The 27,991-nt window shown below is 27.0% G+C and overlaps 4 protein-coding genes across 4 annotated transcripts in view; 2 read left to right on the top strand and 2 right to left on the bottom strand.

The window, feature by feature from the left end:
* LOC145742331 (uncharacterized) overlaps positions 1-4,365 on the top strand; it is a 120,191-nt gene extending 115,826 nt beyond the window's left edge. Inside the window, exons 7-13 of the mRNA XM_082560113.1 lie at positions 2,409-2,526; positions 2,869-2,997; positions 3,077-3,209; positions 3,286-3,414; positions 3,479-3,618; positions 3,760-3,989; positions 4,109-4,365. Of these exons, the coding sequence (XP_082416239.1) occupies positions 2,409-2,526; positions 2,869-2,997; positions 3,077-3,209; positions 3,286-3,414; positions 3,479-3,618; positions 3,760-3,989; positions 4,109-4,365 (1,136 nt within the window). The remainder of the gene's footprint in view (positions 1-2,408; positions 2,527-2,868; positions 2,998-3,076; positions 3,210-3,285; positions 3,415-3,478; positions 3,619-3,759; positions 3,990-4,108) is intronic.
* A 566-nt stretch (positions 4,366-4,931) lies between these two features.
* LOC145741389 (26S proteasome non-ATPase regulatory subunit 3-like) lies at positions 4,932-8,094 on the bottom strand. The gene is made up of 10 exons (XM_082558973.1): positions 7,862-8,094; positions 7,428-7,636; positions 7,227-7,358; positions 6,978-7,126; positions 6,637-6,827; positions 6,411-6,514; positions 6,211-6,325; positions 5,884-6,107; positions 5,522-5,677; positions 4,932-5,294 (listed from the first exon to the last, which is right to left on the bottom strand). The coding sequence occupies exons 1-10, from the start codon at positions 8,019-8,021 to the stop codon at positions 5,169-5,171; spliced, it is 1,566 nt and encodes a 521-aa protein (XP_082415099.1). The 5' UTR covers positions 8,022-8,094; the 3' UTR covers positions 4,932-5,168.
* Positions 8,095-8,526: 432 nt separating this feature from the next.
* LOC145742757 (uncharacterized) lies at positions 8,527-12,275 on the bottom strand. The gene is made up of 8 exons (XM_082560546.1): positions 11,269-12,275; positions 10,484-10,590; positions 10,105-10,221; positions 9,875-9,965; positions 9,586-9,725; positions 9,143-9,387; positions 8,962-9,041; positions 8,527-8,885 (listed from the first exon to the last, which is right to left on the bottom strand). The coding sequence occupies exons 1-8, from the start codon at positions 11,388-11,390 to the stop codon at positions 8,753-8,755; spliced, it is 1,035 nt and encodes a 344-aa protein (XP_082416672.1). The 5' UTR covers positions 11,391-12,275; the 3' UTR covers positions 8,527-8,752.
* Positions 12,276-12,895: 620 nt separating this feature from the next.
* Positions 12,896-27,982, top strand: LOC145743899 (kinesin-like protein KIF21A). Its single transcript, XM_082561962.1, has 41 exons — positions 12,896-13,008; positions 13,302-13,377; positions 13,570-13,716; positions 14,108-14,223; positions 14,631-14,751; positions 14,951-15,040; positions 15,967-16,101; positions 16,212-16,252; positions 16,358-16,487; positions 16,655-16,770; positions 17,193-17,388; positions 17,807-17,920; positions 18,239-18,366; positions 18,541-18,638; positions 18,776-18,881; positions 19,036-19,132; positions 19,309-19,378; positions 19,501-19,689; positions 20,008-20,105; positions 20,253-20,354; positions 20,560-20,667; positions 20,792-20,936; positions 21,013-21,044; positions 21,143-21,214; positions 21,352-21,474; positions 21,538-21,624; positions 21,817-21,957; positions 22,141-22,276; positions 22,579-22,748; positions 22,967-23,086; positions 23,191-23,253; positions 23,337-23,425; positions 23,675-23,788; positions 24,096-24,235; positions 24,406-24,482; positions 24,654-24,757; positions 25,053-25,217; positions 25,407-25,518; positions 25,597-25,767; positions 25,882-26,090; positions 27,255-27,982. Exons 1-41 carry the CDS (start codon positions 12,980-12,982, stop codon positions 27,295-27,297), a joined length of 4,620 nt encoding a protein of 1,539 aa, XP_082418088.1. The 5' UTR covers positions 12,896-12,979; the 3' UTR covers positions 27,298-27,982.
* The last annotated feature ends 9 nt before the right edge of the window (positions 27,983-27,991 follow it).

Consider the following 27,991-nt stretch of genomic DNA (forward strand, 5'->3'; position numbering starts at 1 on the left):
TGAGCTACTTTGTGGCGTATACCACAATCATATTATACGATATCAAATGATATTACCATAGGTATATATTTTCTGATTACACATAACAACTTAATTAAATTTGTGGGTTAAATTAAATGGGATGATAAGTTAAGATATTTAAATGTCTACCTAAAACTTTTTTATTCGATATTTTATCTAACTTGCTAGTTACAGGTTATTCCTGTGGGGTCTTAAGTTTAATTCCCAGTATTTACATATTACTACCTATTTTAATTACGGGTCAATTGTGAAAATTTTTTTGTAAAAAGTAAAGCATTGAACTGTAAAAAGTAAAAAAAAATGTAAAAAGTAAAGCATTGAACTTAAGAAGTATTAAAATATTTACACGTACAACTTGGCAGCGGGTCATGGTTTTTAAAAAATCCCCTTATTTATATTAACCCATTTCCAGGAACTGGATTACGTGAGATTAAAGACAAGCTTTTTACAAAAAAACATGTACTTTTTCCGGTTATTTTTTCACGAACGGTGTTTACTAAAGCAAACGCCTTGAGTATTTTCAGAAACCTTTTTAACCTTCGTAAGTACGCCAAAAATTAGAAAATCTTTGTACTTAGAATTACATTACCTAAGCTAAAAAAACAAATATACCATATTTACAGAAAATTTTTTGTAACATATACCTTCAATAATATCATATAATTTGTTTTGCATTAGAAGACAAAAGAAACATCTAACTAAGTGTAGGTTTTGTTAAAAATAAATAAACCTTTCATCCCCGATTTGGCGTATGCAAATCCAATTTTATATAAAGTTTTTTATTTGGTCCGCATTTAAATTACTTTACGTGATTTGGCTTAAAAATATTTTTAAATAACAAGAATTTTTATCACCACTAGGGGCGGTCGCGTTCAACTTTGTAAATATTGTAAATGTTTAGGGTATAATTGCAGCAGGGTGTAAGTCGGAGATTACTATCGATATTTTGTTAAATCAGTGTTTAAACACCCAACACGTTTTGTTTAAGTTGGTCTAAGTGCATAAAACCTATGTAATTTGACTGGTTTAATTCCATTTTATTAAAAAGCAACAGACACATTCAAGAAAAAAACGCTTTTAAGCCCAAAACCTAACGAAATACTTAAACGACTGCCTCAAAACAACTTAAACAGTTACGATTTTACTACATAGCCCAAGTAAAGGGTTAAGGACTTTGCATTGTAAAAAGACTAACTCCGGGATTATAACCGTATAAATATCTTAAAAAATTATATTCTAATAAATAGGTATAAAAAAGCGACAACGCTTGTCCCTTTGACCCAGCTAATCTCCAATTAAATATTAGATACATCCTTCGTTTAATTGAAAAGATATTTGAAAAGTTATAATTTAGCGAAGAGGTTAAATCTGATTTATAAGCGAATTAGGCAATTAAAAACTTTAATTGGTATTCAGTTATATAATTGCTACAAGATCCACTTATATTTTTATATTTTTATAAAATATTTTAATTGAAAAAACGTTTAGTTGGAATTTAATGTACTCTTTGTTTTAAATGTTATATTAGTGATGCAGTTTTGATTAAGACATAGATGAGTAAGTAGAAAGAATTTTTAACAACGACCTCGCTGTTTAATAAATATAGTATATTTTGCGTCTTGCAGGGCGTTGGGCTAGTTATTTTTACGTTAAAGAAATTTTGTACAATTATACAGAACGTTGCTATAATAACGACCCTTATTTACCGGTAACACACGTTCAAAAATACATTTAGGCTGACGTTTAGGCCGGGAAAAATAGATTGACGCAAACCACCAAAATTAAATTTCAAAGACAAATATACAGGTTTTATTTAATTGCAGATTAAATTGCGCCTAACGAAAAAACAACAAATTAAAATCAAGTTCTCTGTACATTCTCAAGTACAGCATTTAACGACTTGTTTGTTTTTTATGTCAACAATCTTACCTTCAATTTTAACATTTTCGCAGGTAGTTGTAACAATTTGGTCGCACATATTTTGTTTTTCAAACAGCGCAAACCTAATTTAATTTTACGCTATTTTTGGTGAAGACTGTTGTAGAAGACAGTCAGTGTCTAACTTAGCCGAACAGTTGTAATAGTACCTCGTTCCAGCTAAGGCCAGTTGCCTATCGTTTAGCTATACTAAAGAACAGGCTTTAGTAAATACAAATTAAAAAGAGTAAATATTTTTGGAATTTTGTAAAACTTTGTTATAATATATTAGCAATTGTTGAGAATACGTAAGAAAATAATTAATTTTTACAGAATAATTCTGCTTAAACTTTGACCTAACAAAGTTTCTATATTGCCTGTTTAGTTAAATCTTCTTCCATTTTAAAAATAAATTTGTTTGCCAAAAAAATGATTGACATTAACTATTAAATTTTTTTTTTAGATTTTAGTTTTCAAATTAAAAATGAACCAAACGACCATCTCAAGCCTAACGTTTGATCCAACTCAAGATTATGCAACAACTTTTAGTAACGTTACTGGGTTTAATTTATCAAATGACACGACACCGTAAGTTTTTCAAATTTTTATTTTGATGTTGTTAAAATATAGAAACTAAACCTTAATCGGATTACAAAAAAAGTTTGGGTTTTGGAATTTTTCATTTGTACTTTCCTGATATGGAATTTGCTACCTATCGACTTTAATATTGTTGATGAAACAGCTTTCATTTATGTTCGGCTATAAGATTTAAACAAAAACTATAAAAATGTCTACACGAGGCTACAACTAAAATATTATTTAAAATTAAACACTTTCTTGGAAAAAAATATAAAGTTACTCATTAAAAAATCAGATTGGTTTAAAAAAATGGTTTGCAAAACAACCATTTAATTTTTTATTTAATTTTAGGCCTTACATGAGACCCTTTGATGAAACAGGAATAATTGTTTCTGCTGTAATTATCTTCACATTTCTTGTTTGTGGATTATTTGGAAATATTGTCACAATTTGCGTGATTGCAATTAACCCAAAATTAAAGTAAGTAATAATTTTTATTTATTAAAATAATTAAAGATTTTTATTTAAAATAAACTAATGCAATAAAAATATTTTTTAGGAATGTCTTTATGCATTTTATTCTGTCACTTTGTGTTTCGGACCTTATCTCCGCTCTGATAAGTTGGTTATTTCTGTATAGAAGAACATGGGGATTCGACGTCTGGGCGCCGTTGCCAACCATATTCTGTAGAGTGCGTTAAAAAAATTCAATTTAACTAACAAAGGCATAATATAGAAACATTTCAATAAGCTGACGTTTTTTTTTAGTTTTATTGGGCTACGGACTTGATGACAAATTATGTGACAGCTTTGCATATTTTCTCGTTCGCCATTTTACGTTACATTTCTATACAGTTTCCAATCCAGTTCTCAAAAATCAAATTACTGCAAGGGCGAGTAAGTAAGATTTCTGAGATCTTTAATCACTTGGTCATAGGTCTTCATGTTTTTTTATTTTTAGATTTGGATTGCCACGATTTGGCTTCTTGCGTTTCTTGTAGGTTTTATTCCGTATTTCATTTTCTTTAACGCAACTCCAAAGGACCGAAACAGTGACGAACCGGATGCTAGGTGGCCTGCTTGTACCATAACAAGAGAATGGTAAATTAGTCAAGAGTAATAGTATACCAGTAATTATAAGTTATTTATTTCAGTGGTAGCTCTAGCATAAGGTAATGTAAATTACATACACTTTGTTGTGCATTTTTTTATGTAAAGAGTTAAATATGGGTTTTAATTAAGGTATCCACCCTACTTGGTATACGCGCGTTTTGGCTACTCCATATTCCTCTATGTCCCTTCCATTGGCACCGTACTGATGTCCATCCTTATTGCAATAACTGTTAGAAAAAGAACAACTAAAATGGAAACTTCTAAAAACGGGGACAAGAAACGGGCAAAGGAAAGGCAAGCGGTGTTACAACTGTCTCTCATCGTTCTTTCATTTTTGATTGGTTACGTCCCTTTTACAGGTTAACATTATATATAAGTTTTTAAACACTTGCCGAGAATTTTTACAAATATCCACCTTTTTAGATTATTGATCACTTGAAATTTTAAAAATCATTCATGTAAACAAATTTATTTTCAGCCTATGAGTTTTGGTCGGTGGTACCTCGTGCCAACACTCAATATTACATCTACTTTGATTACTGGTTTGGCATGAGCGAGTACTTTCTACTTCGTTTCTCCGAGTGTCTTAATCCTGTTTTCTATAATCTTGGCTCGGCAAAAATGCGGCAATACACCAAACGTTTTCTATTGAAATATTGTTGCCGAAAAACAAGCACAGCTGAAGGTGGATCCTCGGCTAGTTCCGTCACAACTAAAATAAAAACTGTAGCATAGCAAATTTCATTTAAGATCTTCGATTTGTTCCATATCATTTATGTCGTTTGCTTGCTGTGTTATGACCTGGTAAGGTTTTTGATATTAACTAGGAAAGTGCAAAAATAGATGGTTTGTTGTAACCGTAGCTTAATTAACAGATTGTTATAAATAAAGGTCATAATTTTTTTTAAATATATATTTTTAGTTGTCCCATATATAGGTCCAAATCTTTTTGATAGCTAAGGGTTAATGTATATACTAGCATCTTTTGTAAAAAATCTTAGTTTAATTATATATTGATCATGTTTTACATTTATAAATACATTGTTTTTTTGTTATATTAGTTAACTAAAAAATTGTTATTCTGTTTAAATACAGGTGTGAACCTAAAATATCTTAATGTTTATTATCACAAGTTTAATTAAATCTATATACCTAGGTTAGGAGAATTTGGGATTTTTTTTTTAATTCAGTAGTGTGTTTATTTAGTAACAATTAGGCTTTAAAGGTTAGAAAGGTGACAATAAGAATGGGGAACATTGCTATAACTTTAAACGTATTCAGAAAATACAACTATAGATTTTTAAACCTTTTTTTATTTGAACTTGTATACAATAATAATTCCAAACTAATGCAAAAAAAATATGACAAAAAGATGAATTTTGCTGTGGTTTAAAGATCGGATATAATTTTTAAATAAAGGGTAAACTTTATATTCCAAAAAAAGTATTACTATTTCCCTATTTAAATGGTTACGAAAAAATGTTTCTAAAATGATTTATAAAAAAACTTTAAATTTTCTGAGAACTTGTTTTATATTTTTATTGAAAATCGTCTTCCTCATCAGCCATTTCTTTCGCAAACTCAATATCTTGTTGTTCTCGTTCACGTCTTTCTTCAGCACTTTCCAGATCAATATGGTAAGACTTTGGTGGAAAACGCATAGCCTAGTGCAATAAAATATTGTTGAATAAAGGTCTAAATTAAAGGGTTTTAATTATACAATTTTTGAAGCCAAAAATAATCTAATATTCAATTACTAATCTAACAAATTATTACCTTCAAAAATAATCTATTACTTTTTAATTTATTACATTATATTATCTATTTCTGTATCTTAGCACACGTTTAATGTTGTTATATTAAAATAATAAAGACACAGGACACTACTTACCATAATAGAGTTGCGATAAATATCCAAACAAAACGAGATGCGACTGTGAAAAGCTTTCTGTGGTTCTCTGGTGCTGTAAACATCACTCACGTCTTTTGTCTGCACAAATCCTTCACCGTGGTTAATCTCAGCTTCTATAACACCATCTCTAATAGACTGCAAGTCAAAAAAATGTAAAGATTAGAGTATGAAATAAATGACTAATTAAAATGGAAACTCGTGAAAAAGCATTCAATACGTACTTTTTTTACTTGCTTTTTTATTGGTTTTGGAATTAACAAAAAGCAATTGTTGTCAATTAAAACGCATTAACATACCATTAGGCAAAATTAAACTGTAAATCTTGAAAAACTAACTCTTACCTTTGCAATAATAAACTCTGCATCTTCGGCTGAATCTAATTGTAACTTAGATGCGACATCTTCGAGCGATATACGAGAATAACCAGTAGATATTCGACGTACTCCTGCCTTTATAACGTTGTGCCGCACACGAAGTATAAGTGTGTAGTTCTTATCGCGTTCGAATGCCTCCCTGTATGTCTCTAAAGCATCCGTAAATGCGGCTAAGTCACCAGTCCTTACAGCTAGAAAAAAAAATGATATTTTAAATTTTATATCAAAATAGGTATTTACTACTGTATAAAGTTATAGTTATAGTTATATAGTGACCAATTTCTTAATACAAACCTTGGGTTAGAACAAAATATGGAATAAGAGATTTCTTCATATCTGCTTGTTTAAATTGTGCCCGCTCGGGAATCTCCCCAAGCAGCAACTCAACAACAATCGCCAGCTTGGTAACCTATACAGAAAAAATGCAAAATTATAATACATCATGACTACTAAAATTTAAATTTTAAAATCTAACTCTTTTGATTTAAACTCACTGTTTGCTTAAATCCAAGAGCAGTGGATTGTGGTGATTTACGAAGTGACATAGTCAGAGTTCTTCTTGCTTCAGAATACTCAAGCTGAATTGCCTTAATTCGACCTAAATATACACCCAGTAAAAAGTATTTATTAAAAGACTTGAAATATATATATATATTTTAATGGTAATACATCACAGTCTAAAAGTAATGTTATTGCCCATATTTGATGCATTAAACATACCTGTGTAATACAAGTAGCGTGCCCATTCGTTGTTAGACGCTAACTCTGGAAAAGTCGACTTTGAAAACAATTTTTCAGCCTGATCGTACAAATTGTAACAAAGATAGTTCCTCAACAGAAGGTTAAGTAAAGTTGCTTGTGTGTCAACATCATGAACTAATGCTGAAGTTCTTAAGCGAGCATGAAGAACGCTAAAGAAATCATAACAAATAATTTTTTTGTGCATATATATATCTTTAATTATAATGTGGGTAGCTAGACACAATATGAAAAGCAGTATACTTTTTAGATTTTTAAATAGGTATTTAAAAATAATATTTATGCAATTTCTTTTTAATTACCTTCTCACATCTTCCAGCTTTCCAATTAACTCATAGACACGACTGTAGTAAAAGTAACATTTAGCAGCAAGTGGGTCAAGTGAACGTCGATTTTCATTTACCAATTTTGTTACTAGTTTGTTGGCAAACTTAGTAGCAAAATTAAAAGACTAAAAAATAATAAACATTAAATTTGAACACTGGTCAAAATAAAAAACATCACAGAAATTGTCTAAATATTTTAATGATAAGTAATTCAAAAACACATACTTTTGTATCAAGTAAGTAAATTAGGATCAAAAGATAGTTGTAGACTTCAGTCTCAGCCAATCTCGGTACTTTTAAATGTCTTGAAGATGGTTTAGATTTTGGTTCATCACTGCTTTCTGCATCCATAGCACTCTATAATTATAAATTTATTTATTTTTAAATTTCTTCTATGTTTAAAAACTCAAAATTTAAATTTTTTACTTCTTCTTCTTCCAAATAAGAGAGTAGTTCTTTTTTTGATGCATCATCGTTTGGTTGTCTTCCATTAAAAAACAATGCGACCAATTTTGAGATTACGTTTGCATTTAACTTTTTTCGTGTGCTGGGTAAAACACGAATAACTCGAAGAGTATGTCTCGGTTCCCTCATATTGACTGATCTCTCGATCATAATCCATTGCTCTCGAATATCTAAAAAATGAAAAAGATATAAATAAAAAATAAATAAATGTAAAATATTTAACACATTACATCTTTAATAACTGACAGACTGAACAATATTAATTCTAGGTTAAGATAGGCAAAAATAATTTTAGGTTTAGATGAAATGCAACATTGACTTTTTTTAAGTTACAGAGCCAAAATTATTGTCTGATTGTGTATTAGTCAAAAAAAACATTATTGTTCAGATGTTACCTTCTACAGATGCAGCGTCGATATCAGCTTGGGTTTGAACTTTTGGTTCAGCCTTTTCACTGCTTTCAGATGTTTCTTCCTTCATTTCAACATCTTTAACGTCCTTCTTATCTGTTGCAGTTACCTTTTTTGAAGACTTTTCCTTTTTTGGAGTTCTCATACTTCACCGAAAGTTTTAATTTACAAAAATCACAAAACTGTCAGACTGTAGTGTGTAAAACATAAAAAATCAGAAAATAGAAGCACAAAGTTTTAAAGTAAATCTAATACATATCCTTAATACATAGGTAATTTAATTTGGCCTTTTAACACATAAAATAGAAACGCATGAACATTAAAATTGTCAACTAATTTACTTAATACACTACAGTTCAAAATTCACATTGTCATTCTGCTGTCATGACATAAAAATGTAGTTGCAGACTGCCAGGAAATTCGTGGCATTTAAAGCGGTAATCATTTAATTTATCCTCGGTATGGCCGAACAAAATTTTAGGCCTTTTTTTTATACTATACCTTTTTTTTTATACTTTTTTTTATACGAGTTTTTTTATACTAATTTACCTCAAATACTTTTATATGTTAGTCTATAATAAAATTTTTATTAATTTTGTTTAGTATAATAGAAATTTGCATGTAAATATTACAATGAAATTAATAAATACAAAATAATCAATCAAATATTTTAACAAAGTTTATTTTACAAAAATACAAAAAACTGTCAATCGCCAATAAAATAATAAAAAAACACGTAAATCTATACAATATAAAAAAAGAAATAAAAAATATTATTCTAGCTGGATTAATCGTGGCCAAGGCAAAACAATTAAAGCAGCATTAAAAGCTTATTGTATAAAACAAAATATATAAATTCTCCTCTAATAAACAAATTTATTTTCCGAACATTTGATTGACTGATAACGCAATCTCAAAATCTCGTTTATATTTAGTGCGAACATATTTCGTTTTTCTTGCCTCTTCAAATGAAGTATTGAAGTCGGGAAGAGTGTGTGCGGTTCTCATTCTAAACAACATAAGACATTAATGTTAAAAGTTATTACAAAAGGTATATTGTGTTTTCAATGGACATTATAGTTTACCTTCCATCCGGTGCATACATATTCACGTCGAATATTAATTCTTCAGCTTTTTTGATGCTAGGTAACTGCACTGAATTTCTCTAAATTAATAAAAAAAAAGAAAATTTAAATTTTTTTTATTAAGTTTATAAAACTTTTTTGTGTAAAGTTAATGAAAATTCGTGGGAAATAATAGTTTTACCTTTTGATTTAAATTTTTCTCCTTCGAACCGTCGTTTTCTGTCATGTCTTCTGCAAACGTGACATTCATAATATCAGGTGGTGTTACGACTTGACTCTTTCTCCTTTGTCTGGTGTCATCATCATTGCTTTGTTTCTCTCTTTGCTCATCACTGATTGCTTTGTTTTTAGCGAGTTCTTCCTTGTTTATTAACTCATTGCGAAGAAATGATAAATGTTGAAGGTTCAGTGGAACAGATGTCGAAACTACAAACACAATAGAACAAATTGTTTAATTTTGATTAAATTTAGCGGTTATTTTTATTAATAACTTTGTTGCGAGAAGCAATAACAACTTAAACAAAAGTAACTAAAATTAAGACATTGTTCTCTGTCAGCTGGATCAATTTAATTAATAGATCTCTGGTTTAGCCTGATATAATAACAATATATTTTGGTTTTTACATTTTCTTCTTTGAGGAGCTTGTTTTTCTTTCCAGCTGTCGACCTTTTCTTGAACGGATTTGTTTTCTTTTTTCTGCAACTTTAATTTCTTTTTAGACTTTTCCTCGTAAAATTCGTTACTTGATTTGTAGCAGTGAGACCTGATAAAAAAAGTAGCTTAAAAAATGGTCGAAATTAAAAAAAAACTGTTTCAAAAAAAAAATTGTTTTCAAGTTTGTGTATATTACAGGTATTTCTACTCTAATTTAAAATTAATTTTTAATTTAAAATTAAATTTTTATTTATTTACGCGATAGATTTTTCCAATTCTTTAACTGATTTTTTGTGCGTTTTGTTAGAACCAGGAGCACTGTGGTAACCAAAATAGTTTCTACCATAATCTAAAAAAAATTAAAAATAATTCAAAAAACACCCAAGTAAAAATAACCTAAAAACACTGGGCATGTATGCAATATAAATACAACAAAAACAATGTAAAATAGTTACAAAAATAATACTGTTTGTGTAATATTCAATTACCAATATTTCCGTCCACTTGTATCACGTTTTGGTTTTCAATGTTTTCAATATTATTGTCGCTCTTGGTGACGTCACTATTTTCGTGCGGTAAGTTGGGATGTGCTTTATGAATTACACCTGTAAACAAAGGGATGTATTGTTACTGTTACAGAATACAAGATACCTAATAATGAGAAAAACGTTCATTTCCGATAGCCGACACCTGCTTTTTAAGAAAAATTACGTCAATGGTTTTAATAATAAACAACGCTTTTCACATAATATAACATTAAACGCCCTGTTTAGTTATGAGGACTATACATTTAGATACAGAATAAAATAACGTTAGCCTTATTTGATTGTGTATAATATTTCGTGTCAATGTTTGTGCTTTAACTACCTTGCGATTTCTTTCGCTTGTTTTCGATATTTTTGTACTCGAACCTGAGACCTTGTAATTCTCTACGAAGCTGGTCTTGCTGTCTTTTCATTTCCGACATGTGATACCTAGAAAAAAAAGTTAATTAAACTAGCCACAAAAATAATGTATCGAATTTTAACACTCACTCTAAGAAAATCCCACAGTAAGTTTTTGAGGCCGGGCATTAACAAAAGTTGACATGACGTGTAAATTAACAAACTATATGACAACAAAAAAAAATATATGACAACAAACTTAAAATAAACAATACTTAAAATATTTAAAAAATTATATGTTATAGTTTTGCCCTGTTAAATTGCAATTTAAAACTGATATAGGGTCATATATATATGTGGCAGAAAAAACCTATTTTATAGGACGTATAATAAAATTTCGCGTTGTATGCCGTAGCCATTAGCAAAGCACATACTTTCTATAATATATATATCAAACTTGTAAAATAAATATTTACTAAGGCTGGTTAACAAGTAAATTCTATCCCATTCCCACTCTCTTTATAGAGATTTCTTTTATAAATAAATCTTAGGTATTTTAGATTATGTAAAGTAGATATGTTGAAATGTTTGATCTTAAATTATAATAAAACATAAGCATTTTAAATAAAACACATCCCTCATGTATTTGTTCACAAGTATAAGTGCATTTTTAATCAATTTTTAACATGCCCTATTGGTAGCCTAAGTTTTTTGCTTGTAAAAAATTAATAGAAAAAAAGAAAAATTTATAAAAGAATTTTAATTTACTTCATTTCGTCGTCCAAACCACCAGCCTCATTAAATTTTCGTGCCAATCGAATCTCAGCTCTTCGGTTTGCTTTCCTAGCTCCGTCAGCCCTTTTAACTAAGTCGTAGTTGTGGCCTTTCATGATCAAAGTTTAAAAGTTGCAAAAATAAAATAAAATTTCAATGAATCTAAAAATACAAATAAAATGTTCTTAAACGTATTTATATTTCTTATATATGATACTTCAATGCCTTTTTGACTCCTACCTATCCAAACCCAGACTTCAGTTAACTGAATAAATGTTATGTGTATTCTCTCTTTAAATAGAACTCTTGTAGTCAGGATTAAAAAAAAACTTTTTATATATTCACGAAGAAGCGTACGGGTGAATCTTAATCCCTAAATTACAAATACCAGCTCAAAGCACTGTGGGCTTTTGTTGTTTTTACGGCTATGACGTCATCGCTCAGCTAAAGTCGTCACGTCGCAATTTGTTATAACAGGTTTACGATGCACGAAATTTTCCCATAGTTTTGTGGGAATTAATTCTTTAAATTTAAATACAACTGTCCCCTAGCAACATTTACATAACGCTTTTGTATAAATGATGATTTTGTAAATCTTTTGTGTAGTCTGATTTTAATAATTAGTAAATCTAGGTTCTCCTATTTAAGTTTTTATTCTTGGCTTATTTGCGTTTTGAATCGTATCTGATAACTGCGTCAGATTTACTTTGTAAATAATACGAACAATAAGAAGATAGTTTTATTTCCGCCATGATAACGCGCTAAACTTTTTTCTGTTTTTTTTTAAATCTCTTTGCAAACCATTACAGCCATTCTTTAACTCAAACCGCATTTTAAATCGATAAAATAACAGAGGTAATCGACAATAAAAACTTTAAAATCAAGTTCAAAGCTAGGTATACAAAAACAACTGTCAAAACTTTGTCGCATTTTGTAAAAACAGAATATTGTAATATTGTCTGGCGCATATATGAGCTGTTTGTATTTTGTAGGCTACAGTTTTCTAGGCCAAACACAAATACCTTAAGAGTTCGTAGAATTCGAACTATATATACTATTTCTCTTGACAAGGACCTGGTAAATATTGTTGATCTATTTCGAGAAAAAATTAATAAACTGCTGGTAGCGGATAAACAATATTTTGGTCAAGACTTCAAAACATGTTCAAATATACGTCATACTATTTATACTTTGTTGTAAAATTTTATTGAAAGTCAGTGTAGTCTATAATTTGAGAAACAATACGTGCGACAATTTGAAACATTATATGTCGTATGATCAAAACAGTGAAACATTATCTGATATATTAGCCCTTTAATAATACTTTTCTTTGTTTTGCCGTTCATGTTTCAAAGAATTTAAGGATTGTTTTCTTGAGGGTCGTTTGCTTGTTTATGCATTATTTTAAAATTATTTATTTTTTGGGTTATTAGAAAAAAATTTTATAAAAAGTTTAATTACTAAGTTTAAATATATCTTACTTTGTTTATGGTTTTCTGTATGGCTGTTTTATGCCGGCATTAATAATGTATTTTCAAAAATTTAAAACGTGAAAAAGATGTCGCACTTGGGCTACAATGTCTACTCACTGATTCCCAGTGTTTTTATTCAGTATCCAAAAATGATTTGTTGACATTTGGTCTTGTAAAGCGTTGAATGAAAAACTGTTCGTTTTTTTTATGGAAAACTAAATAAATTATAGAAAATGAGCACCAGTGTTAAAGTTGCTATTCGGTAAGTACGATCAATTAATTTTATTTATTTTGTATTAAAGCTGTTGGCTGCAATTATTAAAAAAATATTATCAAATTATCGTTTTTAAAGTATTTATTTTATATTCTTGTTTTATTTTTGTTAGTATTAGCAGTATTACTGCAAAATATTTTAATAGTTATTGTCTTATTCAAAAATCAACCAAAATAAGCGCACAGACACACAGTAACACAGGCACTTCCAATTTTGGACTAAACTTAAAAAAAATGTTGGTTGGCATTTAATGTCTATTTCAAATATGTTTTAACTTTTAGTATTCGGCCACAGCTGGCTCGAGAAATATTAGAAGCAAGTCGAGTTTGTACTTTTGTAACAGAAGGAGAACCTCAAGTAACATATTTTTTTTTTTATTTTTTTTTTTAAATAGGCTATATATATATACAAATTATTTAAAAAAATTAAAGATACACTGTCAGCTGTTGCTTTAGATATTTTATTTTTGTAATTCTAGTAAGAAAATAAAATTAAAAGACTAAGATTCATACTTAAAAAATTATATATAATGTTGAATTTTTTTTTTAGATAACAATTGGCTCAGAAAAATCATTTACTTTTGATTATGTTTATGATGTATCAACCCAACAAGAAACTGTTTATGAAACTTGTATTAAAAGCTTAGTTGAAGGTTGTTTCGAAGGTTACAATGCAACTGTACTTGCATATGGACAGGTAGGTCATTTTAACTATTAGTGGTTAAAAATTATTTTTAATTGCTAAACTGTATAAATATTTTTATTTTTTTGTAACTGTGCCAAATTATTTTGCCAATCTTAGGATAATGATGTAAATAATTAATTTGTTTCAAAAGTTAATAATATAAATATATATAGAAGTTATTGCTTTTTTAAAGAATATGAATAGGCTTTTAAAAATGCCAATGTTAATAGGACTTTTGTCTTTGCTTTAAAAGACATGTAAAATGTTAATGAATAATTTATTAGGGCAACTTTTTGTTTTGTCTAGCCTATTTTAATAAAATTTCTAGTTTTTTATGATTAAAAAATCCATAATACAAGATGGATTTAATAAATATATCCTTTTTTTATTGTTTAATTTGCAGACAGGTTCTGGTAAAACATACACCATGGGCACTGGTTTTGACGTAACCACTCGGCCTGAAGAAGTTGGAATTATTCCTCGTGCAATGTTGCATTTATTTGAGGGAATTCAAAAAAGGTCATTTAAAAATAAAAATTATAGTTCTATAACTATAAACATATGTGTTATTGTAATTGGCATGTATTGAATTATAGTTTGGTAAGTCATATATTTTGTTGTTTAATTGTTTTTTGTAAATTATTTCTATTCATTACGTTTTGGTGAATAGTTGTTTTTAAATGAGTAACATATAAAATGTAATATTTGAATGTCCCATTTTACGCTGTTTTTTTTTATTTATTGATTTTATCTTTAGATTATTAAAAAAGTCTTTAGTTTAAAAACAGTTTTAAAATATAAATAATTAATTTAAATCAATTCTTGTCCTTGCATAATACTTAAAAAATATACAATATGTTGCTTTGAAAAATATTTAGATACATAAATTTCCTAATATAAATAATAAAATTAAAATTTTTTTTCAGAGTTGCAGCTGCAACTGAAGGTGGATTACCTCAACCAACTTTTATCGTTTCAGCTCAATTTTTAGAACTTTACAACGAGAAAATTATTGATTTGTTTGATGCTTCGAGCCCAGAACATAGGGTTAAAAATATTCAAAAATATCTATGTTGTATTTAGTTTAGATAAAAATTTTAAATATTGTTAGTTGTTTTGTATTAATTTGTAGTTAATTTTGATTTATAAATACATATTTACATTGATATGGTATTAAAATGTACCAGAAATTAATAATCAAAAATATACAAAAAGTTAATTGCTTTTTAATGTATTTGATATGCAGCAACAATCCAATATTAAAATTCACGAAGATACAAATGGGAACATTCTTTTACTCGGTCTAACAAGCGTTCAAGTCACCTCCAGGGAGGATGTAAGAACAAATTAAAAATTTTAATTAAGTTTTTTATTACAAAAAACACCTTCAGGAATATAATAATTTCTGTAAATCTGTTTATGATTCTATTGTGTATTTATGAAATTTAATATTAAAATTCAAGTAAGAATTTATAAAACATGCCACATGTCATGGTTTTGAAACCTGATATTTAAAGTTTGATTCTAGCCTATGACATGTTTTAATACTTTCAAAAACAGTGACATTACTTCCCTTTGTTTATTTAAATCTGAAAATTTGAAGGACAAAATCGTAAGGTCAATAATATTTTACTTTGGGCTTAGTTGGATAGTTAAAAATTTAAATTTTTTACGAGAAATTAAAAGTAAAAAAAATAACGTCAAAATCTAGAATTTGGCTTAATTACATACTTCAAGAAACTAAATATTTATTTAACATCAATAAACAAACATATTCACCAAAAAAACAGGTTTTGCTATTTATGTTGTGGTATTTACATAAGCCCAATAAGAGTTCCCAAGATGTCATAAAATTTGTATTGTGGTTTATATTTTGATAAGTACAATGAAGTAGTAGGATTACGTCTCAGTGTGGCACTATTGTAGGTTATTAAATTTTTAACATGTTTTGTCCTACAATGTCTTAAGCACTTTATAAATACAATTTTATATCTTTTTACTGCTACACGCTAATTGCTTGTAATTTACAGTTTTAAATATATAATATATACTTAAACTATTAAAACCCAACATAATATAAAATACTGTGTAAAAAAATTATATATATCAACTATGTTTAAAATGAAAAATCATGATGTTATGAATATTTATATGTGTGTAAAACGGTAAAAAAAATTTAAACAAAATTATAAATTTGTTTTTATTATTACATTTTTTAGACTCTTTACATTATAAATTTATTGTTTTTATTGTATTTCTTAGACTTTAAGATGTTTGCAGCGCGGAGCATTAAACAGAACAACTGCTGCGACTAAAATGAACTCTGAAAGTTCAAGATCACATGCTATCTTCACCATAACTATAAAACAAACTAGACCTTGCAACATGCCAGTTAATGTAAGAAATATTGTTTTACTTTGTGATTTTTTTATGTCATGATGCTTATGATTACTAAACAAACTTAATTAAAAACTGCTTAAACAAACTGATAATAAATTTGTGTTTAGGGGGAAGGAGATGGTGCAAACAGTACAACTTTGGTAAAAAGGTATTTCAATGTTTTATTTAAAAATCAAATGTAAAAACTAAATAAAACCTTGAAACTTTTAAATTTTCTTAGCTAGTTTTAACTTGTTTTCTTTTTTGAGTTTAGTAGAGATATACAGTACGAAACATTGACGGCAAAATTTCATTTCACTGATCTCGCTGGTTCTGAAAAGCTGAAGAAAACTGGAGCTACTGGAAACCGAGCTAAAGAAGGAATCTCTATTAACAGTGGCTTGGTAAGCAGGAAGATTTTTTATTATATGGTACAAATTCAGATGGGTAAAATGTAAATAAACATATAAAAAATTAACGGACTTATATATTACTTAATTTGAATTGAAAATTCAAACTTTTTTATTAAAATTTTGTGTAATTTTTTTTTAATTTTCTTATATATTTTTAGTTGGCATTAGGAAATGTAATTAGTGCACTTGGAGATGCAAGTCAGCATGCGTCCCATGTTCCTTACAGGAACGCTAAACTAACCAGATTATTACAAGATTCACTTGGTGGGAACAGGTGAATTAGATTTTTATGATATTTTGTTATGGTTACGGTTATTTTATGAATAAAACGTTTATAATTCTTTTTCAGATAATGATTTTTTGTAAATATTTCTTTAAATAATTGTAAAAAATTTTACAGTTTTATAAAGAACAGTAATTATTTTTTGTTTAATGTAAACATCCTTAATGACATTAAAACATAGTTATTTGTAAGGCATATTGAATGTTAATATAATTGCATGGTATTTTCTAAATAATAGTAATTATAATATATATATTTAGCATGTTGTAATTTAACAATGTTAACAATAATATCCATTAAAAAAATTTTGTTTATATATATAAATCCATTTTTTTTAATTTGTTTTATTCATAATATACCATGTTTTTTGATGATTAAATTTTAAAATAAAAATACATTTAATTTAATTTTAGTCAAACACTTATGATAGCTTGCGTAAGTCCATCTGACAGTGAGTTTATGGAGACATTAAACACTCTAAAATATGCAAATCGGGCTCGAAACATCAAAAACAAAGTTGTAGCAAACCAAGATAAATCCAGCAAACAACTTCAAATTTTAAGACAACAGTTATCTGCTGTACAGCTTGAATTAACAGAATATAAAACTGTTAGTAAAAAAAATTTAACAAATATATTTAATTAGTCAGATTAATTATCAGGTAATGTTATTTCCATAATATTTAAAGTTAGGGGCTGGTCATTTTGTTAATAATTAAGCTGTTAAGTCAGTCTTTTTTAATGAAAAATATTAAATTATTTTAAAAATTTTGAATAATGTATTTGTTAGTTTGGTACCTTTTTATACAATTTTTCAATAACATTGTTTTAATTTGAAATGTGGTTGTTTCTATAGCTACTAAGTAGTATTAATAGATTTCTAATTGCCCTTATGTATTTACCTAACTACTTATTAAATGTAATTTTACAGTTATAATCAAATTGTGAAAAAATTTATATTGAAAATTAAAATATATCATATAAAATTTGGATTTAGATTACATTTTATTTTATTTTTTTATATCTAGGGTAAAAGAGTAGTTGGTGAGGACGGTGTGGAAGCTTACAATGATATGTTTCAAGAAAACAACATGTTGCAGAAGGAAAACAACAATTTAAGAGATAAATTAAAGACCTTGCAGGTGATTATAATCACATAATTTAAAGCACTTATTGTTACATTAAAAATAGTTAAGTTATTAAAAACAGTTACACTGTAACACCTTATACCATAGTTGGCATTCTATTTGTAGTAATATAGTCACAGATCTCAACTAATATTTGTGTGCAACTATTTTTTCTGTAGGGCTATAAATTGGACATACATATATATCGTCTACCAAGCTTTATTATGTATATATATATAGGTTCCCTTGCCTCTGTATATTACAAGTATAGATATAGAATTCTTGTTCAACTCTGAACCAATATAATTGAAGTTAACAAATGTTTTTATGTAGGAAACAATCGACAAACAAACTGAAAGAATTATAAGTTTAAAATCAAGCCAAGTTATGAATGAGATGGGAGAAGGGGGTGATATGGAAGCCTTAGTATCAAACTATATTAAAGAAATTGAAGTTTTAAGGTAATTATGTCATTATTTTTTTTTAATTTGATAAAACAGATTTTAAAAATTAAAAAAAATCATTTTTTTTATGGATTTTTTTGAAGTTGTTTTAATATTTGTATTAAAATAACATTTTTTTTTTTAACATAGCATATACAAAATAATTTTGTAATCCTAAATTTTTATGTTTAGCAATAAATTATTGGAAAGTGAATCTATGTGTTCAAATTTAAGAAGAAAACAGATAGATGGGAATTTTGTTCGAACCTCCACTCCTAACTTATTAAACAGTAAATCTATTTTTAAATATTAAATTGCTAATTTACCATTATAATTAATGTCTAATACATACCCAAACTAATGTATAATTTTTGTCGTTAAAGCAAAAATTTTATAATGTATTAATTTTAAATTGTTATTTATTCAGAATCAATTGATTTGGAATCAATGACAGTTTTAGAAAATGGAAAGTCGGTTTTGGATCTTGCTAAAGAAGAAATCAATCAATTGTCGAGTAAAGCGGAAAAAATAAAGTAAAAAAAATCAATTGTATTACAGTAATCATATAGTTTTAACCAGTATTAAATAATAAAATTATTAAATAAATAAAGCTATTACATTTATTTATATCATATGACTTTAAAAAATAAATAAAATTTTTTTAAATTTTTTTAAACCATTTTTAAGGTCAAGCAACAAAGAAAATAAAGAAATAGGCAAACTACCAACTCGTAATAATATTAATGAAGACAATTCAGAAATGAGCGCAGATGAACAACCTCAAGTAGAAAAACATTTTTGTTCAATTTATAAATTTAAAAAAATCAATAAAAATTTTTAAAAACAATAATTTTAATAATTTATAGACCGTATGGGACTAACTGGTATTAGTCATTTAAATTGTTTAGGTTGATGTAAATATAAGGTTGTAAAAATGGTTATTATTAAAATAAATTGTAGATACCGTCAGATTATGATGATACAGCTTCTGAAGTTAGTAGTATGACGAGCGAAGACGAAAATGACAAAGGTAAAAAATTTAAATCCTCGAACTTTGGCACAAAATCTTTAAAAAAACTGTGCAAAAAATGTTATATTTGCCATATACATTTATAGTTTTTACGTAATTCAGTCATCGATTGTTATTTTTAGGTTCAATTCCTGAAGAAGTTGCTGCAATAACTTACGAGATTGATTTAAAACAAAAATTAATCGACGAAGTTGAACTTATACATAAAAGAATGACAGGAATGCAGAAACAATATGAAAATAAATTAACTTTGATGGCCGATAAAATTAAAGTTACTGAGGCAGAACGTGATCGTTTTTTGTCAAATTTAGGTAATTTTTATTTACAAGTCAATAGCCTGCCCCATGATTAGAATTAATTGTTATGCTTTGGTTGCTACTTGTAACTAATGTTTGTTCACAATAATTTACCTAAGAACCACAAATGGTAAGTTTTTATTTTAGCCCCATAAGTTGAAGTATGGGTATTTGAACAGGGTACTTTGATTGTTAATGGGTTTATTTTTTTACAAGTTATAAGGGGTTATTGTTGGGGTTAGATAGATTTTAACGGCTTAGTTGTTTTGGGGGGTTTGTTTTCAAAAAGTTGACCTGTTTATAAAATGTTTTACAGTTATATTTATTTTTTAGATTTAAAGTCAAATACCAAAAGTGATAAAGTAACAAAAGTAAGAGCTGAATACCAGAAAAAAATTGAAGGATTGAAAAAGGAAATGGCAAAATTACAGGTTTGAAACAAATTTAATTAATTTTTTCTAAAAATCATAATTCAACATACTAAATTTTTTTATTAAGGCTAGTTTTAAGTGTGTTAAAAAATTAGTTTTTATTTGATGAAGTTAAAACTTAGTTATTAAAAATAATTTTTGATTTAGAAAGCAAAAAAAAGTCATGATCAGATGATTCGGGAAAAATCAAAACAAACGAGTCAGCTAAAAACTTTAAAAAATGAATTGGATCAAATGAAAAGTGCAAAAGTAAGTGATTTCTTGATTAAATGAACATCAACCTATATAAACATATCATTAATTTTTTTTTAAATATACTATTTTATTAAATGTATTTTTTTATTTCTATTATTTATTTTTTTAATTTTGTTTTTGCGGTAACAAAAGGTTTTATTTGTGAAATTTATATTTTTTGGGGATTTTATTTTTACTAAAATAATTTTTTTTATATCAGGTTCAACTTATCAGACAAATGAATGAAGATCGTAAAAAAGCTAAAGAAGCAGAATCCAGACAACTCAGGGAAACCTTAAAACTTAAAAAACAATTTAAAAATGCTACGGTAAGAAAAAAATTGTTAGTAATAGCGAAAAAAAATTATTCATAAATAAAATTGAAACAATAAAAAGAAAATTTTAAATATTTAATGATTTAAAAATTTAAGTTTATTTTTATTTAAAATTTAGAATGAAGCTCGCAATCTTCAAACTAAAAATCGCCAAAAAGATTTAATAATGAAGCGAAAGGAAGAAGAAATGGCTTCATTAAGAAAACAGCTAAAACCAATTTCAGGAAAGTTTGGAAGAAAAAAACAAGAACAAGCAATATTCGGTAAAATCTTTTTTAATTTAAAAAAAATAGGTATTTTAAAATTAATTTTTTTTGATAATATTTTGTATTTTTTTAGGCTTTTCTGTTTGCAGCAACACAGATTCAAAGGTGTGTTTTATGAACAAAATTTTTTATTTTAATATTGTCTTTTTTATTTTTTTTTAATAATTTTTACCTTAACTTAATTTTTATTTTTGTTATTATAGATTCCATACAAAAATTCTAGCAAATTGATTTCCAAAAATTTCCGATTAAAATGGAATGCACTTCAGAAAAAGGTAATTAATTTTTTTTTACATCTTTGCTGTATACTAATAATGTAATATTAGTGAAGGGCTCTTATTTTATATCAATAAATTAGTAAAAAAAATGTAAATGTGACAAATTTTTTGACTGGCATGAATTTTGATTTCAGATGAACGAGGCTTTAACTTATAAAGAAACAATATTCGGAATTGAAAAACAAATGGATAGATTGTTTAAAGATCGGGAAAAATTACAAAGAGATTTGGATTATATCAATAAAAAGAAAAAGAAGGTAAATAATAGCAAATATTTTTAATAATTCAAAAAAAAAAATTTTACATTTTTGAATTTTTAGGTGATTTCCCAAGATGAGGAACCTTTAAGGGAAAACATGAAATATATTAACGATCAGATAAATGAATGTCAAATGGAAATAGTACAAGTAATAACATAAACAGTTTAATTTGTTAAACCAAATTTTTGTTGTATTTCTGATTAAGTTAAATACAAAAACATATAAGTCCATTTCTAAAGCAACATGGGGTTCACAGTTTAATCCCTACTGCTGGCACATTTCAACAATGACAATAATTATTAACATTGTGAATTTAAAATTTTTTTTAAATTTTTTAAGGTTCAAGAGACGATGGATGATAACAATATAATGATGAACATCGTACAAAATAGTAAAATAAATGAAGCACGTTATTTACTTGAACATTTACTTGAATTTTCAATGGACAAATCTGTCACTGTAATTAGAACTGAAACTAAGGTAAAGGTTTTTCAAAACTTTTATTTACAAACATAGAAATAATTAAAAAAAACTTTAAAGCATTTATTTTGCTATTTTTTACTGGTAAAGTTGTTATTAAAAGATTCGCCAGTAGATGTTTTTGACAAATTTCAATACTAAATGGTTTAATTTATGATAAAGAATTTGGTTGTAATATTTTAGTTGAAAGACTTGGAATTAAAATATCAAGCTAGCGAGGAATCTGCTAAACAGGCGCACGAGATTGTTAAATACATGTTGCAGGAAAAATCAACCATGGACACAAGTATTACTGAATATCTTAATGAATATATAAAAGGTAAGACAATCTTGTTAATTTTCTTTTGTTATATTGTTATCTGAATTACTTAAGGTTTCTTAAAGATAGCTGCAGCTTTTTTTTAAATTGTAAAGTCAATTTTTTGAACCATTTTAAAATAAGAACTTGAGGTCCTTAAAAAAACTGGGTCCTTAAAACCAAAAATTATGTGGGTCAAACTAAGGTTAAACTAAGTACCAAATCTATTACAAAGCCCCTTTTTAGGAGAATTCCATAAAAATAATGTTACTTACACTATTTATGTCACTATGTGTTCCTAAAAAATTCCCATAATTTTTTAGGAACAGATAGTGATATGAATAGCGTAAGTTCTCGAGACTCCTCGCCAGATAGAAGCGAACAGAACACTCTGTTGGCACCAAGTGTTGACAATATAGAAGATAGTTTTAGAAGTGTGAGTCCGATTGTGGTAGGGCCTAAAAAGGCAAGAAGGAGGACAGCAACACCACATGTATTTAATTTTTTCAAGTTTATTTTAATTAAAGGTGTCCAAGTTATTTTTTATGTTAAATATTTTATTTTTATAGTTTATATTTTAATCTGATAATGCTTGAAATTTTTTTTTTTTTTTTTATTATCCATTTCTTTTTTTTAAAAATAAAAAGTTAAAAAATTTTAAAATTTTAAGCATGCTTTTTGCACAGTTATTTATTTCTGTTTATATTTTAGGAGTTGTTGCATGGCATGGATCCCAGTGTACAAAACTTTTATGCAAGAGATATTAATACAGATAGTCCAAATAAAACATTCACTTTAGAAAATTGCAACTCAATTTTAAACCAAACTCAAGTAATTAGTTTATAATTGTACAACACAAACATAAATAAAAATATTTTTATTTTTTATAAATATTTTATTTTTAATTTTTTTAATAAAATAAATTTTTATTTTAGACTCTAGTGAAAAAAGAGCCAAATGTTTTACCTTTACCAGACTTCAAAGAAGAAACCACAGAGGCAAATTTAACATACAATATAAGTGTTTTTTTTTAGTAAAATGACTTAAATAAATTTAAAAAAAATTGGTTTAAAATTTTTAGGAGATTGAATCACCGGTCAGACCAACTTTAAGTCATGATTCAACTTTTACAATCGACCGCCCAACAGATAAGGAACCAAAAGAGGATATGTAAGTAGTAGATTCTTCCACTATGAATGGTGTCTGTTTTAATTATCACCGATTTATAAATAGCTTATATTATATCAGGCAGTGTATTCAACTGTGTAAGTGTTATGGTAATACTATTTAAAGTTCTCCATCAATGAAATTTGAAACAATACTCCTAAAAAATATTTTTTAACCGATCATTTAAAATTTATAAAAAAAAATAACTTTTGTGAGTTTTTTTTAAATTAATTTGGCAAACTTTTTATTTAGAAATAAGGTTTCAACCTCTTCTACTCCTCAAACCCCTCCCCCCAAATCAGCAATATCTGACGATGTGTTCTCGAGACTAACTAATTATGTTATGAATTCACCTAAAGACAACAAGTCAGTAAAACTAACTCTTCTGTAGTTGCTTTCATTAAATAGGTTGAAACCTTAAATAAATTAATGTTAACACCTGTTAACCCAACCTAGTCTCAAGTTGCCTTTGGCAGTTTTAAACATTATAGATTATAATTGCATGATAATTAGGCAGGTAATTATTGGCTTAGCAGGGGTTTCTGGGGATTAAACAGAGGACTTATGTAGTAAAGCCAAGTGTTCTGACCAATGCACCATGCCGCCGGTGTGGTGCACTACCATGTTGCCTTTTGTTGTATTGTGTTTAAATAATTTACTTATTTACTTCTAGGGGTAGCATACAACCAAACACTAGTAGATTAAACAACTCAAAAAATGCCCCACTTGTATGTACTGATGTTGCAAAAGGCCACAACAAAGCTGTATTAAGTGTTCAAGCTACTGATCATCTTTTATTTTCCGGCTCAAAAGGTAAACTGAAAAATAAAATTAGTAACGAAAAAAAAACTAGCCTAAAGTTTAAAGCTTTATTTTATATATAAATATACAATATAGTCTTTGATAATTTTTATTTTCCTAATTAAGTTTTATTCTTGTAAAGTTAAAATTGTTAATTTTTTCAATTTCTTACGTCTTGTTAGATCGTTGTGTAAAAGTTTGGAACCTTGTAAGTGGACAAGAAATAATGACCTTGGAAGGTCATCCTAATAATGTTCATGTAAGTTGTATTTATTATTGAAAAAAATTAAAACAACTTAAATTTAACTTCTAATTTAAACTTTCATTAAAAAACGACAATTTCTTTAAAATAATATTTGAATCGGTCTTAACAATTTTTATTCAAAAACTAAACGGGGTATTTTATTTAATGTGTTTAATTTTTTTACAGATTATTCGACATTGTCCCAACACTGGTTTAGTGTATAGTGTTAGTTTGTCCTATATTAAAGTGTGGGATATTAGAAGCAAACCAGAATGTGTTCAAGTTGTCAGGTAAAAAAAATTGTGTAAAAAAAGTATCATTTAGTTCTTTTTTTTTTTAATAAAATTTATTATGTATTATAAAAAATTGAAAATTTACAAAAAATTCTATTTAATTAAACTTAGTGATTTGTACATGGGTATTTGTTTAATTTAAGGGCCTTAAAATAAAAAATGCCGTTTTTGGTGCATGTGTAAATTTTTGGCATATTTTAGTTGTAAGTTGCAACTAAAATAAAACTTTAATCTATAGTGGTTAAACTCCTAAAATTTTACCTTTTAAAAAATGTTAATAATTTGACTTTAGTGCTTCTGGTATTCATCATTTTCGAAAAAACTTCAAAAGTTCGATGTCAAGAACAAATGTGATGCCTGAGAATGAATCATTGATTAACGACATACAACTAAGTCCTGACTCAAAATACTTGTATTGTGCAAGCAGCAGTTACACTTATGTGTTTGATTTAAACACGTAAGTAATAAAGTAACTCTCTTTCCAACTGCAATAAACATTTTTGAAAATATTTTCTTAACTTTTCGTTCTTGCTTACTACATTTTAAAACAATTTTTTTTATACTGTATAATAGCTTAGTTATTTTAACTAGTAACCTTATTACATATAGTTTATCTTTTTTTTAATTGTTTTACTTTTTGTTTAAGGTTCCGACTCATAGGTAAGTTAGTTGGTCATAGTGGAAATATTATGGCCATCTCTGTCACTGAAGGGGAAAACCCTGCTGTAATAACTGGATCAAAAGATCGTTTTATAAAGGTATTATTTGTATTTTCATTAATTCAATTTTTTTTTTAATTTAAAATTTTTTTTATAAATTTTTTAATCTTTTTTTAGATGTACAATAATCCGAAAGAATTTCATGGAAATGTTACACCTTCAATTCACCTCGAACCTCCGCATTTGGATGGAGTGGAATCTCTTGTCAACGTCGACAATGTTTTATTTTCAGGCTCCCGAGATAAATCCATCAAAAAATGGGACCTAAATTCTAAAACTTTGGTCAAGGTAAGTAAAAAAAAATTTTTTATAGCTTATTTTTATTTTTTTGCTTGAAAAAGTAAAACAAAAATATGTAGACATTAATTTTGCAAAATACATAACCTTTATTTTAATTAATAGTCAGAATACACTGCCCATAGTAACTGGGTTTGTGCCTTAAACGTAATTAAGTCCGGAGATGGAGATGAAATATTAATATCTGGTGGAAGAGAAGGGATTTTAAAATTGTGGGACTTTGAAAGTTTTGGTTCCATCGGTTCCATAAGAGCTCACAACAAAACAATCAACTCCATCGCTTCAAATAAAACTCACGTTTTTACCGCTTCAGAGTAAGTTCAAATGTTTAAAATTATTTTTTTGTGATTTTTTTATCTCTAGTGTATTAGATTGGCTACAGGGTATGTTCAAGTGAATATTAGCTTAAGAAAAATATTATTTAAAAATTTTATAAAAACATGTGGCCGAAATATAATTTTCCTGTGATAAAAATTAAATTTTAATTTAAATAAGTTGAACAATAAATTACGGTTAATTTTACTATATATATTTATTTTTTGTATAAAATTCTAACAAAGGGTAATAGTTTAAAACCTATTTTAAACTTAAAATAAAAAAGACATCTGTGAAAGTAACTTAAAACCAATAGTTTAATTTGCAATAACAAAAACCTATTTTAAATTAATAGCAATATTTTATAACTGATAGCTTAATATTTTTAAGTTGCAAATTACACAAAGCAAATTATTTAGGCCTAAATTTTAAAATTATTTCCGACAGTGACAACAGTATAAAAGTTTGGAAACGAAAATTGAGCTGATGACAGTAAATTAATTTAAGTAGATTTTAAAATAAAGGTGTTTTCGCTTTATTAACACCTTTTATGCACTTAATACTTTTGTATTACTTTCAGAAATTCTTTTCAAATATTTTTTTTGACTTTAAAATTTGAAAGATCGAATTTTTGACTCTGTTTTAGTTTTGGTGAAGAAAAATTTGTTTTTTGTTCAGAAAAAGATTATTCATTTTTCTGCATGAAACAATAAGAAAAAAGCATGTCTGATTTCTTTTTAATTTAATTTTTGTTATAAAATAAAAGAAAGGGGAAGAATTGTTTAAAATGGGAATTACTAATTTTTTTTAAGCGTACTAAAAAGGCTGTTAAATGGCCATTGAAAAATTTTTTAAATCTATTTTAAACATACCCATGTGTATTACTGGATGCCTCTTTATACACCTTTTTTTAACAAGTCACTGAAGAGTAGATAGGGTTTTAAAGCTTCACCAATTTTACAAAATTTGTTTTGCTTAATGCCTAAACTAGCATGTAAAATAATTTTTGATTACTTTTATATTTTTTAACCATAACACCACCTAAATTATTTTTCCATTTTTAAACCGCTGTAAGAATAATCTATTTTTTTTTGTACTAAATTTTTTCTTTTGCACGTTCCATAAAAATCTATTTATTTTATCTAATTTTCATTTTCTTTCAGTGACAAAATTGTCAAAATATGGAAACACTCTCAATTGAAGTGAAGTAATGAAAGCATGTGGTATAGCGCACCAAAAAATTCAACTTATATTTGTCATAGCACTGCCAAACATCACAAAACTTTATTTATTTTTTTCTTTCTTTAATTTTTGAATACATTTCTCTATAATAAATGTTGACCTTTGATATCTTAACAACAACTGCTTTTTTACTGCATATTTATTTTCTGCCTTGGTTGCAATGGTTTCCTTTTATCTTACTAAAAGAAATTGAAGTTTGTTTTACAAAAAAATTGGGCTACATGTATTTATTACATAACTTTATTTATATATTTAATTCATTTTTATAAGTTCCAAACTTAAACGAAGCAATAAAATAAGTGTGCAATGATGTAGCAAAGTTATAAGTTAACATAAGTTGCCTGGTGTAAAACTACTTTATTTTCAATGAATATTTAATTAAATAAAATAAACTTGTCTGGCTTTAAAATATATTGTTATAACACTTTTCTGCACAATCTAGCATTTACTTAAATATTTTACTATTTGTTTATTTATGATCTTTATTTAAAATCGTATTAAAGCTGTGCTTCGTGTTTATTTGTAATAACTTCTACGTATAAGCTAGTTTAACCAAATAAATTATTAACTTTTTAAATTTATTATTTATTAAAACGAATGTTTAGGGTTTTATTAAACACCCTGTTACAGTCTTGTATTGACTGATTTTGTTGCAATA

The sequence above is a fragment of the Corella eumyota genome, chromosome 2 (assembly GCF_963082875.1).
Source record: "Corella eumyota chromosome 2, kaCorEumy4.1, whole genome shotgun sequence".
Lineage (NCBI taxonomy): Eukaryota > Metazoa > Chordata > Ascidiacea > Phlebobranchia > Corellidae > Corella > Corella eumyota.

Excerpts from the sequence above, each read along its gene's own strand:
- LOC145741389 (XM_082558973.1), bottom strand. The coding sequence starts at position 8,021 with ATGAGAACTCCAAAAAAGGAAAAGTCTTCAAAAAAGGTAACTGCAACA. Across the intron at positions 7,359-7,427 it reads CTTATTTGGAAGAAGAAGAA|AGTGCTATGGATGCAGAAAG; the intron begins GTAAAAAATTTA and ends TTATAATTATAG. Across the intron at positions 5,295-5,521 it reads TTTATCGCAACTCTATTATG|GCTATGCGTTTTCCACCAAA; the intron begins GTAAGTAGTGTC and ends TTATTGCACTAG.
- LOC145742757 (XM_082560546.1), bottom strand. The coding sequence starts at position 11,390 with ATGAAAGGCCACAACTACGACTTAGTTAAAAGGGCTGACGGAGCTAGG. Across the intron at positions 10,222-10,483 it reads CAAGCGAAAGAAATCGCAAG|GTGTAATTCATAAAGCACAT; the intron begins GTAGTTAAAGCA and ends CTTTGTTTACAG. Across the intron at positions 9,042-9,142 it reads AGAAAAATTTAAATCAAAAG|AGAAATTCAGTGCAGTTACC; the intron begins GTAAAACTATTA and ends TTATTAATTTAG.
- LOC145743899 (XM_082561962.1), top strand. The coding sequence starts at position 12,980 with ATGAGCACCAGTGTTAAAGTTGCTATTCG. Across the intron at positions 15,041-15,966 it reads AAGTCACCTCCAGGGAGGAT|ACTTTAAGATGTTTGCAGCG; the intron begins GTAAGAACAAAT and ends TGTATTTCTTAG. Across the intron at positions 23,789-24,095 it reads AATTCACCTAAAGACAACAA|GGGTAGCATACAACCAAACA; the intron begins GTCAGTAAAACT and ends ATTTACTTCTAG.